General features: G+C 37.6%; 2 protein-coding genes across 4 annotated transcripts; one reads left to right on the top strand and one right to left on the bottom strand.

Moving 5' to 3' along the window:
- Positions 1–1532: 1532 nt before the first annotated feature.
- LOC106328278 (LMBR1 domain-containing protein 2 homolog A-like) lies at positions 1533–6056 on the top strand. 3 transcript variants are annotated; one of them, XM_013766691.1, is made up of 14 exons: positions 1533–1832; positions 2074–2162; positions 2395–2553; positions 2846–3059; positions 3338–3424; positions 3503–3642; positions 3780–3860; positions 3955–4019; positions 4229–4404; positions 4480–4610; positions 4686–4767; positions 4843–5056; positions 5163–5266; positions 5342–5836. In XM_013766691.1, exons 1-14 carry the CDS (start codon positions 1665–1667, stop codon positions 5834–5836), a joined length of 2205 nt encoding a protein of 734 aa, XP_013622145.1. In that variant the 5' UTR covers positions 1533–1664. The 3 variants fall into 3 exon arrangements, with proteins under 3 accessions (XP_013622145.1, XP_013622146.1, XP_013622144.1); XM_013766692.1 differs by having other exon boundaries at positions 1534–1832; positions 3347–3424; positions 5339–6056; XM_013766690.1 differs by having other exon boundaries at positions 1534–1832; positions 5339–6055.
- Positions 6057–6287: 231 nt separating this feature from the next.
- On the bottom strand, positions 6288–6965 carry LOC106332659. The gene has a single exon (XM_013771137.1). It carries the CDS (start codon positions 6816–6818, stop codon positions 6402–6404), a length of 417 nt encoding a protein of 138 aa, XP_013626591.1. The 5' UTR covers positions 6819–6965; the 3' UTR covers positions 6288–6401.
- Between the last annotated feature and the right edge of the window lie 8896 nt (positions 6966–15861).

Genomic DNA, 15861 nt, shown 5'->3' with positions numbered 1-15861 from the left:
ATTCCGATAATTATTCTTTCTCTGACCCGTTTTTTTGGTTTTTTGCTCTGGTGCTTGATCGCGATCCTTTGTGTTCTGGGGATTGCTTTATCTCATATTTTATCTTTTTACCTTTTTCTGACATCTGCTTGTTCTAACCAAGACATTCTATGGTAAGATGAGATAGATTAGTCTTCTTTGCTGGTCTTTTTTCAGCTCCAAACTTTTATTGAGTTAGTATAACTATGGTATTTTTCTTTTTTCTTTGTGATTGCGGAAGTTTTATGTTTAGATTATGTATTACACTCTAATTTCTTTTTATTAGTTTGGTCATTTTATATTTTCAATAGTTAAATAAATATATATAATTTGTAAATTAAATAATAGAAAATGGTAAAAAATAGTAAAATAACAAAAAATATGTTATTTTTAGTTATGAATAAATTAAATATGTAAAATTTATTTCAATTATTTTATTTATTTATTTATTCATATTGAATTTTAGCAAACAATAAAATAGATTATCAAACTTCAGACGATAATAGTTAGTGCGAAAATGATTAGATATTGCATAATTAGAAAGGATTTGACCAAATTACACTAATCTAAAAGAATAAGGACCTAAAATGTAAAAAAAAATACATGGATGACACGTGTCGCAAAAGCTCCGTGCCACTTGTCAGAAGAAGGGAAAAAACCAACTTTATATATATATATATAGACTACGTTATTATTGTTTTGTTAGTTTGGATATAGGTTTCGGTCCATGCGATTCAAACAATTGTTTTATTTATTTATTTATTTAAAAAATATATATATTTATTTCAACCACCCGAGAACACGAGAATTCAAGTTTTGATTACAAACTCATTTCGAACAAAACGATCTTAATTCAAACAAGAAAACAGCTAGTTTCGCTCAACCACCACCCCGATGCATTCTGCAATCCCCGTTCTCAACCGTTAATGTTATCCACAAGAAAGGTGGCGTTCACCTCGTTTACTTGGTTGTCGGTTACTTCTCGTGACATTACCGGAGTAGCTGGTTCATGACGATCTCATTGAGCTTGTTCTCTCCACTGACTTGAAGCTCATTGACCGAAAGGAGGAGATGCAGAGAACATATACCAGAACCTCGAGAACTCTAGACGTAATGAAGATAAGAAAGCCGAAGACACTAACCAAGGAGAGCGCTCCGTAAAACCAGACGATTAGTTTTTTCTTTAAAACTAATTAAAAAGTGTTCAAATCTGAATAAGATAAGGTGATATACTTTCGAAGTAATCCATTCTAAAGTGCATTTGTTTTGGAACCGACCGGATAGAGTTTAATAAAACCCCGTTATATTTCATATAGATTGCATGGGGCCATAACGAATTCACAAACAATATTGGGTGTAGGTGTATTAGGCCCAGTTGGCGAGTTACCAATATCAAAGATAATGCTTTCCTAGGTTACCCCAGTTCCTTTCTACGGGCCTAACTTTTGTTGAAATTAATTACCTGCGATTAAATCAATCAAATAGTAGAGGGTTTTCACCGAACCGAACCACTAAAGAAAAGAAAACTGAAAAACGAAAAAAGGACGACCTTCTCCTCAACGGCGCGTTTCTTTCACGCGTACGTCTACAGAAACGAGTCGGGCGATCTCTAGCTGAGAAAGGCGTAATCGATCGTACACAGAGAGATGTGGGTATTCTACTTGATCTTGTTGCCTCTAACCCTAGGATTAGTTGTATTCACGCTCCGTTACTTCGCCGGACCTGAGATTCCTCGGTACGTTCTCGTCACCGTCGGATACACCTGGTTCTGCTCCGTCTCCGTCATCATCCTCGCTCCTGCCGACATTTGGACGGTAAACATTTGCTTATCTCCTTTTCACTGCGATTACGATCGAATTGTTAGTTTACGAGCAGAAAGCTTTACATCTGGATTATATAATGCGAAGAGTCGTGTTGTTTGATTTGGAATAGAAATCGATAAGAGGTTACGATAGGTTTGAGATTTAGCTGAAGAATGTAGGCATATTTGTAACTGAAAGACTCACTCAGATTATGGAATCATTCGTCTTCTTTTTTGTTATTTGTTATTTGCAGACACTGTCTCTGCCACCTAATCATCCTGAGAATGGTGCCATTTCCTTCTTGTGGAGTTGGTCATACTGGAGTACCTTTCTTCTCACCTGGTATGAACTCCTCAAATTCCTTCCCTTTGATCTAATCCATTTTTTCAGCGTGAGAGGATGTATCCCATTTATGATCAAATAAATTTTATCTTTACGTGTTTCATATGGTTCTGATGTAGATCTGTCCTTGTTGGTAGTACTGCATCCCTAACAACCCATCGTCATTGTTTTGTAGCTACTAGGGTGTATCATTTATCTGCGTCATATATTAATCTATGCTTCCTCTATGCAGGGCTGTGGTGCCCCTTATTCAGGGTTTCGAAGATGCTGGAGACTTTACCGTCGCAGAGAGACTGAAGACTAGCGTGCATGTCAACTTAGTTTTCTATCTAGTTCTCGGATTCATTGGTCTTCTCGGTCTTATCCTTCTCATCATGATGCACAGGAACTGGTAAACTGCCCCTTCATGATCGAATCTGTTTATATATTGGCTTCGTATCCCTCCAATAGCTCTTCTCTTAGAAAATGCTTAGTGTTGCTGCTTAGTCTCGCCTTATTTAGCAATTCATGGAAGTATGTGTTGTCACGTGGCTTTCTTGGCTTTCGTATCTCTCCAGACTATTCATCAGCTATTCTCGTAGAGATTGCTTAGAGTTGCTACTCAGTCGCTCATTATTTAGCAGTATATGGCAGTTGCATTAGTTCGTGGATGTATGTGACGTGGCTTTCTTGTATGTTGACAGGAAAGGGAGCATTCTTGGTTATGCTATGGCTTGCTCAAATACCTTTGGGCTGGTCACTGGTGCATTTCTTCTTGGCTTTGGCTTGAGCGAAATCCCTAAGACGCTGTGGAGGAATGCAGACTGGACCACCCGCCATAAAGTTCTCTCCCACAAGATTGCCAAAATTGCTGTGAAACTTGATAATGCCCATCAAGAACTTTCAGACGCGATTGTAGTAAGTATTACTTGGTTTAAACAACTTTTTCCCTCTCTGCTTCAAAGTTGTGTATGTCACCTTCGATCATGTCTTCCTCATATCTCGTGCTATTCAAGATCTAGGGAGATATATTCCATTTAGCAGAATTGTATCCAAAGTATTCTCTCTTCGGGTAGTTAAGCACCTTAAGGTTTTAGCAATCCAAATAAGTATACGCTGTGCTCCCTTAAGAAACCGTGACACGTGGTTGTTTGCTTATCGTAATTTTAATCACGTCATGATCAATTTCTTGTTAGCTTGCTCAGGCAACTTCTACTCAGATGTCCAAGCGTGATCCTATGAGACCATACATGAATGTGATCGATGCTATGCTGGCTAAGATGGTAACTTCCCCCCTATCCTTATGTTCTAAACAGAGACGGTTGTGATTTTCTAGTTTTGATGACGATTCTCTATACCAGTTTAGGGAAGACCCATCATTTAAGCCTCAAGGTGGTCAATTGGGTGAAAACGATATGGACTATGATACAGATGAGAAATCAATGGCAACATTAAGACGGCACCTTCGAAATGCTAAAGAAGAATATTATAGATATAAAAGGTATGTAGAGATTTCTAATAGTCCTGATTTAATCTCATATAAGAATTTAGAAGGAAAACCCTTTCAGTTTTATAGACTTTGTAACTGCTGCATTTATTTAGAAATTTGTACTCATGTGTCACTATGGCTGTTTGCAGTGAGTATCTGACGTATGTTACAGAGGCACTTGTTCTTGAAGACACAGTGAAGAACTATGAGCGGCGTGATTCAACTGGATGGTTAGAGTTTTTGCCTTTTCATCTCTCATACAATATGTTAATCTCTCTGTCGTTTATCTTTACCTTTAAACATCTTTGTTGCATTGATTTTCAGGAAATATATCTCGAGCTTCAGAACAAGTCGAAGCGGGAAAATGGGGAATCTTCTTGATACATTGGGTAAGCTCATTTATACGTTTCTGTATTCATTCAGTCATTCGCTCTCTGAACTTACTAAACGCGTTACTTAAATATGAAAAATTCATAAAAATACACACTTGGGAAAGTAAAAAAACGTTTGAAAACATCCTTGAAAAGAGTTTCTTATTGGATTGATTGGTTAAAATATAATGCATGACAACACTTTTGCTAATTGTTGCTACTGGCAGAATTCATATGGAGGTGTCTGCTGAAGAAACAGATTCAAATGGTGTTGGCAATAGTTACGGGGATTATGTCAGCTGCAATTCTTTTAGCTGAGGCAACTCTCCTTCTTAGTAAATTGGACTTATCTCTCTTCTCAATCCTTATTAGGTTTGTCAAATCCGATGAACTGCTAGTGCAGGTACGTTGTACTCTTGTTGCTTTACAGTAGCAAATTGTTTCCACTTTGCACTTAAATCCTGATCATTGGTTTCAGGCATTTGCTTTTGTACCTTTGGTGTATATGTGCATATGTACATATTATTCACTCTTCAAAATTGGGATGCTGATGATTTATTCCTTGACTCCTCGACAAACAAGTTCTGTTAATCTACTAATGATTTGCTCGTAAGTGATAACTTTTCTTCTTATAAAAGAAAAATAAGTTTGATGCTTATAGATGTTTTATATGTATCTCTGTAGGATGATTGCTCGATATGCGCCGCCAATATCATACAATTTTATTAATCTCATTCAACTTCGTTCCGAGACTATATTTGAGAAGGTATACTTATAAATCTCCCTTAAGGAGCGGTGCTATAACTGCGTTTTTAATGGTGGTTTTCATTCTGTTCTGCAGAAAATGGGTAGAATCGATGACGCTGTTCCGGTCTTTGGACAACGGTTCAATGAAATATATCCTCTCATAATGGTTATCTACACACTGCTAGTTGCAAGCAATTTCTTTGATCGCGTATTTAGTTACTTTGGTAGCTGGAAAAGATTCAAGTTTCAAACAGAGACCGACGATATGGACGGTTTTGATCCTTCGGGGTTAATGATTTTGAGAAAAGGTAACAACCATAGTCATCTTTTTCTACATTGAGTGATGGATGATTGATAACTCGTGTTTTATGTGAATCCTGTTTCTTTTTTTTTTTAATATATATAATCGTTAAGAACGGACATGGCTTGAAGAAGGACAAAAGGTCGGCGAGCTTGTTCTTCCACTAGCAAGGAGCTTCAACGATGTTGATGACATTGAACAAGGAAGCAACTTCTCTGTAAGTTTGTGTCAACTTCTAACCAATTTAGACCTTGTTCCAGAGCCTGACTATATTTTGTTATCTTTGTAGCAGGAACATTCATCAGTTGAAATGAAGATGTCGTCCAGCTATGACACAATGAAAGGAAGTTCATCAAATGATGATATTTCCCGTAGATACGGATCAGCTAGAGAAGCAATCACTAACAAATATGCAGCTATTAGAGAACAACAGAACAGATACTCGCCATCTCCTGTCACAAAGTCGGAGAACATGGCTTCAGCTAAAGTGTCTTTACTCGAAACAGACAGTTCGGCACGAAGTAATGGCGAAGGAGGAGGATCAGGAGAGTCATCTACTCGTTTGGCTTCAACATGGAGAAACGTGAAACTAGGAATCCAGAGTTTTAAAGAGAATGTAGCCACCAAGAAGTTTCTTCCACTCAGGCAAGGTCCAGAATCAACAACAACAGTAACCAGCACAATAGTGATGAATCCATCAATGCCGCAGTCATTAGATGAGATATTCCGGAGACTGAAAAACCGGTCAGTAGAACACGGACATTACCTCGATGATGATGATGAATAAGTTGACTAACGATGAAAATTGATTAAAGAGATTGGTGAAAGTCGAGTGAGAGAAGGCAAAAGGAGATGCATCAGATTTGTTCACCATAGTGTAGAGAAAAATTACAAGTCACTGATGTAAATGAAATGCTAACATGAAATGTTACCAAAGCTCATACCTAAACATTTAGAGTTGAATAGTGGGTTTCATATGCTTACCGTTATTAGGAACATATGCCCATTTAATAGAAAACAACTTTGATTTTGCAACATCTGTTACAAGTTATAACTGTTGTGAACAACACGTGAGATGAGTCATTAGGTGGATTGCAAAAATATATAAATAAATAAATACATTAGGATGATATGATCAAAATTCACGGATTGGTAGGTGAAATCAGAATCCCATGAAACTTTAAGTTTCTTTTTGCCAAATTGAAATTGTAAGAAACCAAACTCTAATTTTCACACTATCAGGAAAAAAATCGCTTTATCATTACTTTCCACCATTAGAACTTTTTAATCTGTAACTAACTGTACACAATCAAAATAGAAAATATTCGAGTGAAAAAAAGTTGGTCGATTAGTTAAGAGACGCGTTGCCGTGAAGTAACCAACCCACCGACGTCGGCACCACCGCCTTTCCCTTTCAGATGAAGCAGCTTCTTCCAAAAACCAGTCTTCTTCTTCTTCGAATCACTAACGATATACGAATCCCTCGGAGCATGAGCCATAGATCTGCTTTTCTTCAGCCCTTCCATCAGATTACCACTCAACGCTTCCCTCACAGCGAACGATATCGACATCGAACCAGCTCTCCGGTGGTGATCCTTAACCGCCGTCGGCGGCGACGAGGGAGAAAACGAGACGGTGGTGGAAGAGGAATTCGATCGGTTTATGATGTAGTATGACGTCGTCGTATTGGGTAAGCGAGAGAGTTTATCTCTTAAACAAGAAGGGCATACTCCTTCGTTGCCTTGGTGCTTGTGTTTTCTGCAGTCCATTTTTCTTCTTCGTCTTCGTTCTCTCTTGAGAGGTCTCTATATGTATTGTAATTTATATATATGCGCTCATGTGTACGTGTGTATTATTGTCACGTTTACATCAACGGCGGTATAACCAAAGAATGTTCAGTAAGGTTTTCCCTATAATGACCGGGCTTTCTCAGAAGATAACAGCTTTTGACGTTAAAGTAAATGACTACTTAATTAAATAAAATGACGATTTTATTATTTGCGTCATTAAACTAAAATTTTTAGATAATGATTGTTGTTTTCCAGTCAAATTGAACAAAATCACTGATAAATGTCTAAAACCTTATGTATCTGAATATGTTAGGAAAGAAAAGAAATACAAACACCATAGCGCTTTTTTTCCGATAAGCCCTATCGGATCTGGTGCGTTCTGGGAGAAACGCATTTAGTGTTACAGAATTGACTAATTCAAAAGCATACCACACTGTCTAATTCGAATTTGGAATACTTTTCGATTAATATCATGGGATAGACCGATCATCTATTACGGCTCACCATTTAAACCACTTAGACCGAAGTCTAAGTTCAAACTGGCCAAGTAATGATAATTTAGTTCCCACGGAAAATCGAACTCATGACTGATGTGGGTACACACCATAGCGTTTTCATCAAAAATAGTTTCATTTTAATTGTCAATCTATAGTTATGCATACATATTATAAAATATTTAATTTTATATATTTACTAAATAAAGACATCATTACCCATACACTTAACTACATTTCAGCGAATTGAAAAATAAATTGGAATATACAGTCAATAAATTTGCATTAATATTATAAACGACACTTATTTTGAAACAAAAATTTTACTTTACGACGAAAATTCAACTGAAACAGAGGAAGTAATAATGTCTTAACTTATGAAATCAAAATTAATTTTTAGCTTACTTGATTGTATGAAATAAAAAAAAATCTATGTATGGAAATAGATTAGTACTTTCCAATTGTAGAATTACAAGGTTTTTGTCTGTCAGTGATAAAAATATATAGTACATTTAGTTGATTTTAATTTGATTTTATAGTCTAAATCTTTTAAATTCATTTTTTATAAAATTATTTTTAATGGAACTTAGGCTATCTCCAACAAGACCCCAAAACACCAAATTTAGTATAATTCCATCTCGAACAAGACATTAAAATTGACATTATCCCATCATATTTGGTGTAATGTGAATAGTATTACTTCAAATTTGGTGTAACACTATTTATCACACTAAATTTTTAAAATACATATTTTATTATGTTTCATTTAATAATATAGTTTAATTACTATCAAATTTGTAATTAAACATAAATATATTGTATAATTTTTATTTTAAATTTATTTTCACATAATTTTTTAAAAAATCATTTTTATTTTTATTTCAAAATAAATTATTAAATGACTATTATCATTTATCACTTTGAAATAATAAAAATATAAATAATAATCTAGATGTGATAAAATAATTAATAATAAAAATATAAAACTGAAAATATCAAATAATATATAATATTATTTTTGGTGTAAGGTTTGGTGTTATTGTTGGAGATGACAATTACTTTAACACCAAAACACAAAATTTGATGTAATTTTAACATCAAATTTAGTGTCATTGTTGGAGATGTTTTTAAAAGCGTTTTAACTTTTAACATTTGTTTTTTTCTTCAAGCAAAATCTCTTCAATTTCATATCATTAAAAAAGAATGTCCATAGAGTTTTAGCGGTTAGTTTTTTTTTTAACACGTTTAGTGGTTAGTTAAAGAAGATTGTAAAGAGATGGAAGTGTGAAGTCACAGCCTGGTGACATTAATAAACTCAACTTTTCGTTCAAAGATTTCACAAATGTAGACACGAAGAAGAGGGTCAACAAAAGAAACGTAATGAAAGGGTGAAAACGATGGACAGTTGTGATTTAAACAAACACTCAACATGACTTCTAGGACCCACTACTAGTTAGGTATCATATGACGGTGACCGTGGCCCATGTTCTCGGCCTAGGAATCGCTTCTTACACGTAACCAGAAACCCCACTCGTGCGCATTGGGGCTATATATTTTCTCAAGGAAGTATCATTCAGTTACGGAATTAATTGTTTCTTGAAGAATGTGCGCCGTAAACTTCAGTTTCTTGCGCTCGTGAGATTGTAGTCAAAAGGTCGACCGGAGGTTCATGGGAAATGAAATATCTAGAAATTCGTACGGTTCATGCTCGTGGGAATGGGTGATGTATTTTTGGACCGGACTACAAAGTAGATCCTCTTATTACTAAACCTAATCCGGAAAACAATATTTATTATTCCACGAACATTTCTTAACCATTGTGATAACCTTTTCACTAACTTCTTTACACATGTTCTATATATATATATATATGGACATAGAGGTTTTCGACGAATTAAAAAATATGTCAGTCAAGTACTTTAAAATTTTTGATAAATGAAATCATGTTATAAATCATATTATGGATGTCCATAATCGGTCCGCTCCATAACCGGCCCAATATCTAGAGAGGCGGCCGTAGGAGAGGGAGAGAAAGAGAGAGAGCCGGCGTAGAGAGAAGGAGAAACTCTAGTTTCATTTTTTTTGTATTTGTACACTTTCCATATTTATGTATTTCTTTTTTATCTCTTTGTAATTCTCATATATAAGGGCACCTTATGTTATGATTAATAATAACAAGAACTTACAGATTCTAAATCCTTAAGTTTACAACACATTATCAGCACGAAACTCTAAAACCTTAAGCTAAAAAGCCAAATTGATAAACCCTAAAACCCTAACCCTAGCCGGCGATCCGACGAACCCTAAACCCCGATATCGTCTCTTGGTCCCGCGCCTGTTCCAGCCCGTGTCCCCATCTCAGCTCAGCCTACAGACGATCTCAGTCCGATCCTAGCTCAGAAGAACTCAGCCTTAGCTCGCATCCTGGACAGCTCGCGTTCCCGACAGCAAAGCATACCGTCCGCGACCCGATAGAAGCGACTCGATCCATTCCAGCTCGCGTCCCCGATCATCTTCAATCCGTTCGTGTTCAGCTCGAGGATAGCTTGCGTCCCGTTCGTGTCCAGCTCGCGGTTCATCTCTTTGGTGGTCCGTTCAACAACATCTAAGGTTAAAGGTAATTCGAAATCTAAGAACCTATAATCAAATATGGATTGCTTGATAAAGAATGAAACCATAAAACCCTAATCTTTTATGAATCAAAAACCATAGGGTAATAGATCAAAACCCCAATGAGTAAATTGAAGCTCAAAAGTTTGATACCCCAAACCCTAAATCGAGATTGATCTATTGATCAATTAAAATCGAAATCTTTAATGGTTTTGAATCTCAAATCGAACTCCATTGATGTAAGATCAAATATCGAAACCCTAAAACCCTAATTTAAAATCATTTTGATTGTTTTGAGAATTGAATGTTTTGATCAGATGTTTCTTGATTATTTAATTGAAATCAAAATTGATTGTCTTGATCACATAGAACTGTTGCTAAGATTATTTAAATCTCATACTAGAATCTGATATTTATAAATCTGAATGAATTGAAATCACATTGCTTGTTTTAATTGAAACCCTAATTGAAACCGCCTTTTAGGATAAGTGTTTCCATATAATCTAGTCTTGATTGTTTTGATATCGAATCTGAAACTGTATAATCCGGTTGAAACTGAAACTACATGCTAGGTTAATTGTGCTAGACTTGATCATACCTTGTGGCTGTGCGGCTTGTTGCATCATAACTTAATTTGATCACATTGATTGATTGCAATTACACTTAGAATCTTATACTAGGATGGTAATGGATTGATTGCATCAAGTATCTGTGTGGCTTGATCTTTGACTTGGCCGAGAGGCTTGTTTGAACATTACAGTATTGATTACATATAGAAACCGCCTATGCTAGGACTGAAATTACACAATGAACTGAATGCATTAAAACAAACTGATTGCATCCAGTAGCCGTGAGGCTTGTTTTTCTTGCTTAGCCGTGAGGCTTGATTTTGGCCGAGAGATTTGGCTGTAAGGCTTGGTCGTAAGGCTTATTGTTTGTTTGAACATTAAAATTGCTAAAAGATCTAAATTATATAACCTATGATTTCAGATGTTGAAAATCAACAACTTGGATTTTGCTGCCCTAAATCTCTCTGGAGATAATTACCTTCAATTGGCGCTTAATGCTAAGATCATCCTGAAATCCAAGGGACTCAGTGAATGTATCACTGAGGATAATAATGCCAGTGAGAAAGATCGATACAGAGCCATCTTGATAATTCACCATCATCTAGCTAAGAGTCTCAAAGATCAGTATCTGACCATTGAGAATCCACTAGATCTTTGGACAGAATTGAAATCGAGATATGATCACCAGAGAACGGTGATCTTACCAAAGGCTCGGTTTGATTGGAGGAATCTCAGAATCTAGGACTATAAGCTGTGGATGAATATAACTCGGCACTGTTTAAGACTGTTTCTTAATTGAAACTGTGTGGTGAGAGTATTACGGATCAGGATATGCTTGAGAAAACCTTTTCCACTTTCCACACAAGCAATGTGCTGTTACAACAACAGTACCGTGAGAAAGGTTTCATGACTTATGCTAATCTTATTTCTTGTCTCGTGCTCGCTGAGCAGAACAATGAATTATTTATGAGAAACAGTGAAATGAGACCTCATGGCTCAGCTCCACCACCTGAAGCACACGCCACAGAGGACAATAAAGAATCCCATCACGTCCAAGGAAACGACCATCATGGCCGTGGTCGAGGAAATAAGAACGGACGTGGCCGTGGTCGATGCTCCTTGGCCGCGGGCGAGGGAATCAGCATGGTCAAGACCATGGGCGAGACCGTGGCTCATTTGGATGAGGTCATGGTCGCGGCCGTGGATCTTCATTTAAACCTCAACACTCGACCACTTCAAGCAAATCAGTGTGCCATAGATGTGGTATGAGCAATCATTGGACTAAGACTTGTAGGACTCCCAAGCATCTAGTTGACCTCTATCAAGAGAGTTTGAAAGGGAAAAATCCTGAAGCCCATATGACTTATCAAGATGATGAAAATGATTTCAATCATGATAAAAGACGATCTTATGGATTATGAAACTTCAGATTTTCTAAAAGAATGAAGATTGATTTCGACATTTGTAATCTGAATTCTGTGTTCTTTGCTTTGGCGTTTTTCATTTCTATGTTGTCATTTCTTTGAACTTTGTTTTAAATCTTAATAATAAATGAATGTTTTTATATGAAGTCTCTAAGTATCATCCTATGAATCTTGTTTTGGAAATGAACGAGAACAAGGATGTACTCATTGTGGACAGTGGGTCAAGCCACACGATCTTAAAAGACAAAAGATACTTCATAAACTTGACACTAAAAAATGCCAACATCTCCAGCATTGTAGGTATAGCTAGCCTCATAGAGGGACACAGCCAGGCTAACATCCTGTTGCCTATGGGTACACATCTTGTGATATCAGATGCCTTGTATTCATTCAACTCTAAGAGAAGTCTATTAAGCTTTAAAGACATTCGAATGAATGGCTTTTATATTGAAACCATGGGCGAAGGAAACAAAGAGTTCCTTCAGATCATTGAAATCGCCCAAGGTCATAAGAAAGTTTTAAAATCCATACCCGCACTATCTACTGGTCTTTACCATGCTAAAGTCAGTATCATTGAGGCCAATGCCACTTTTAACAAAGAGGCAATCGACAACTTCACTTTATGGCACAACCGGCTTGGCCATTCCGCTTCGACCATGATGCGTAAACTAATCCTGAACACAAACGGCCATTCCCTTAAAGAGAAACAAATTATCCCTAAGCACCTAACATGTGTTGCTTGTTCCCAAGGGAAACTCATTTCTAGGCCATCACCAGTTAAAGTCACTAAGTAAACGATAAACTTTCTAGAAAGAATTCAAGGAGACATTTGTGGACCAATACACCCACCTTGTGGGACATTTCAATATTTCATGGTCCTCATTGATGCGTCCACTAGATGGTCGTGTGTATGTCTCCTGTCGACCCGCAACCTGGCATTTGCTAGATTGCTTGCTCAGATAATTTGATTACGAGCTCATTTTCCTGATTTTCCTTCGAAGACTATACGTCTTGACAATGCTGGTGAGTTCACTTCCCAAGTGTTTAATGATTACTGTATGTCCATGGGGATAACTGTGGAACACTCTGTGGCACATGTACATACACAGAACGGCTTGGCCGAATCATTTATAAAACGCATACAACTCATTGCTAAACCGTTGCTGATGAAGTCTAAGCTACCAGTTTTTGCATGGGGACATGCCGTCCTACACGCAGCCGAGCTCATACGCATCAGGCCATCTAGTGAACATAAGTATTTCCCATTACAATTGCTTAAGGGTCATGAGCCAGACATATCTCATCTTAAGACATTCGGCTGTGCCGTTTATGTTCCAATTGCTCCACCACAGAGAACAAAGATGGGACCTCAAAGGAGGATGGGGATATATGTTGGATTTGATTCCCCCCACAATTTTAAAGTATCTTGAGCCAACTATGTGTGATTTATTTAAGGCCAGATACACGGATTGTCATTTTAATGAATCCGAACATCCAACATTAGGGGGAGATGGCAGTAAAATGGTAAAAGAAATATCATGGAATCAAACATCCATATCTTGGCAAGATCCTCGAACTCAAGAATTTGATCTAGAAGTTCACAAGATTATACATTTACAAAAGCTAGCTAATCAATTGCCAGATTCCTTTGCTGACCCGAAAAGAGTGACTAAGTCATATATACCAGCTGCTAATGCACCAATAAGAATTGATTTTCAAAAAGGACACAATCAAGTTGCCACAGAGTCTAGACAACGTTTGAAACGTGGTAGACCAATAGGTTCCAAAGATAAGAACCCTCGAAAAACAAAGAAAGGTGCTGAAATAGAAACTGAGGGACATGATATCCGAGACACGGCCGCGGCTGATCCGAAATCCCGGGACACGGCCGTGGTCGACCCTGATACCCTAGATGTGGCCGGCCCTGATGTACCAAACATTGATGCTTGGGACGCCAAGCTTCAAGGTACTGATGGCCTAGATAATAATGAGATCTCAATAAATTATGTCTTGTCTGGGATACAATGAAACAGAAAGAATGTCGACATTGATGATATATTTGCATACAATGTAGCACTTGAACTTATGGATTTGAATGAGGATCATGAACCCACGTCCATTTATGAGTGCACTCAACGGTCAGATTGGATCAAATGGAAAGAAGCTATAAACGTGGAGTTAAACTCTTTAAAGAAGAGAGGTGTTTTCGGCTCTATAATCCGAACACCATATGACACCATATGATGTAAAACCAGTTGGATACAAATGGGTCTTTGTGAGGTAAATAAACGAACATGGTGAAGTAGTTCGATACAAAGCACGGCTTGTTGCACAAGGATTCTCACAGAGACCCGAAATCGATTATGAGGAAATATATTCCCCTCTGGTGGATGCTACTACTTTTAGATTCCTGATAAGTCTGTCCATAAGAGAAAACTTAGACTTGCGGTTGATGGATGTAGTAACTGCATATTTATATGGTCCATTGGATATTGAGATTTACATGAAGTCCCAGAGGGTATTGAATTGAAAAGCAAAGAGAGTTCTCGAGAACAACATTGTATAAAGTTGAATAAATCTCTTTATGGACTGAAACAATCAGGTCGAATGTGGTACAATAGACTAAGTGAGTACCTAGTAAAAGAGGGCTATAAGAACGACCCGATCAGTCCATGTATTTTCATAAAGAAATTTGAAATTTAAGAATTTGTGATCATAGCAGTATATGTGGGTGATCTGAATATCCTAGGAACCTCTGGAGAGATTTTTCAAATAGTTGAATACCTTAAGAAAGAATTCGAGATGAAAGATCTTGAAAAAAATAAATTTTGTTTGGGATTACAACTTGAGTACATAAATGATGGAATCCTTGTGCATCAAATGACATATACAGAAAAGGTACTCAAGAGGTTTAATATGGCCGACTCACACCCTTTGTCTAGCCCCATGGTCGTGAGGTCCCTCGGCCTGGACACTGATCCCTTCCGTCCCAAGATGGATGATGAAGATGTCCTTGGTCCCGAAGTGCCATATCTCAGTGCCATAGGAGCTTTAATGTATTTGGCAAGTCACACACACGGCCTGATATATGTTTTGCCGTGAACCTACTATCTAGGTTTAGCTCCTGTCCGACCCAAAGGCACTGGAACGGGATAAAACATGTTCTTCGTTACCTGCAAGGAACGAAAGATTTGGGTCTACTTTATACTAACCATAACAAAGATGGTTTAGTTGGCTTTGCTGATGCTGGTTATCTTTCAGATCCACACAATGCTCGATCACAGACAGGCAATGTCTTTACACATGGAGGTACAACCATATCATGGCGTTCTATGAAGCAGACGATCGCGGCCACTTCATCTAATCACTCGGAAATATTGGCCATACATGAGGCCACCCGCGAGTGTCTCTGGTTGAGATCGATGACCCAACATGTCCGATCAGATTGTGGGACGGCAGAGGGTGTAGACGCTCCAACCGTGATGTATGAGGACAATGCTGCGTGCATTGCTCAGCTCAAAGACGGCTACATCAAAGGAGACATGACAAAGCATATTTTGCCCAAGTTCTTCTTCACTCACGAGTTGCAAAAGGCTGGAGAGGTCCAAGTGGTCCAAGTACGTTCCAGCGACAACTCAGCCGACCTGTTCACCAAATCATTTCCTACCTGTACATTCAGGAAGCTCACGCATCAAATTGGAATGCGTAGACTGAAAGATCTTCACTGATGTTCAGAACAGGAGGAGTAATACGTGTTGTACTCTTTTTCCTTCACCATGGTTTTGTCCCACTGGGTTTTCCTGGTAAGGTTTTAATGAGGCAACATCCAAAGCGTATTATAATCCCTGTATGGTTATGGCATCCAAGGGGGAGTATTATAAATCATATTGTGGATGTCCATAACCGGCTCGGTCCATAACTGGCT

The sequence above is a fragment of the Brassica oleracea genome, chromosome C3 (genome assembly GCF_000695525.1).
Source record: "Brassica oleracea var. oleracea cultivar TO1000 chromosome C3, BOL, whole genome shotgun sequence".
Classification (NCBI taxonomy): domain Eukaryota; kingdom Viridiplantae; phylum Streptophyta; class Magnoliopsida; order Brassicales; family Brassicaceae; genus Brassica; species Brassica oleracea.
The sequence above is the reverse complement of the archived record's forward strand: the minus strand, read 5'-3'. Positions and strand labels throughout refer to the sequence as shown.

What these genes read in the sequence shown, in the direction of transcription:
- LOC106328278 (XM_013766690.1), top strand. Translation starts at nt 1,665, where the DNA reads ATGTGGGTATTCTACTTGATCTTGTTGCCTCTAACCCTAGGATTAGTT. An exon ending in CGGCGTGATTCAACTGGATG is followed by an intron (nt 3,861 to 3,954) that starts GTTAGAGTTTTT and finishes ATTGATTTTCAG; the next exon opens with GAAATATATCTCGAGCTTCA. An exon ending in AATCTACTAATGATTTGCTC is followed by an intron (nt 4,611 to 4,685) that starts GTAAGTGATAAC and finishes GTATCTCTGTAG; the next exon opens with GATGATTGCTCGATATGCGC.
- LOC106332659 (XM_013771137.1), bottom strand. Translation starts at nt 6,818, where the DNA reads ATGGACTGCAGAAAACACAAGCACCAAGGCAACGAAGGAGTATGCCCT.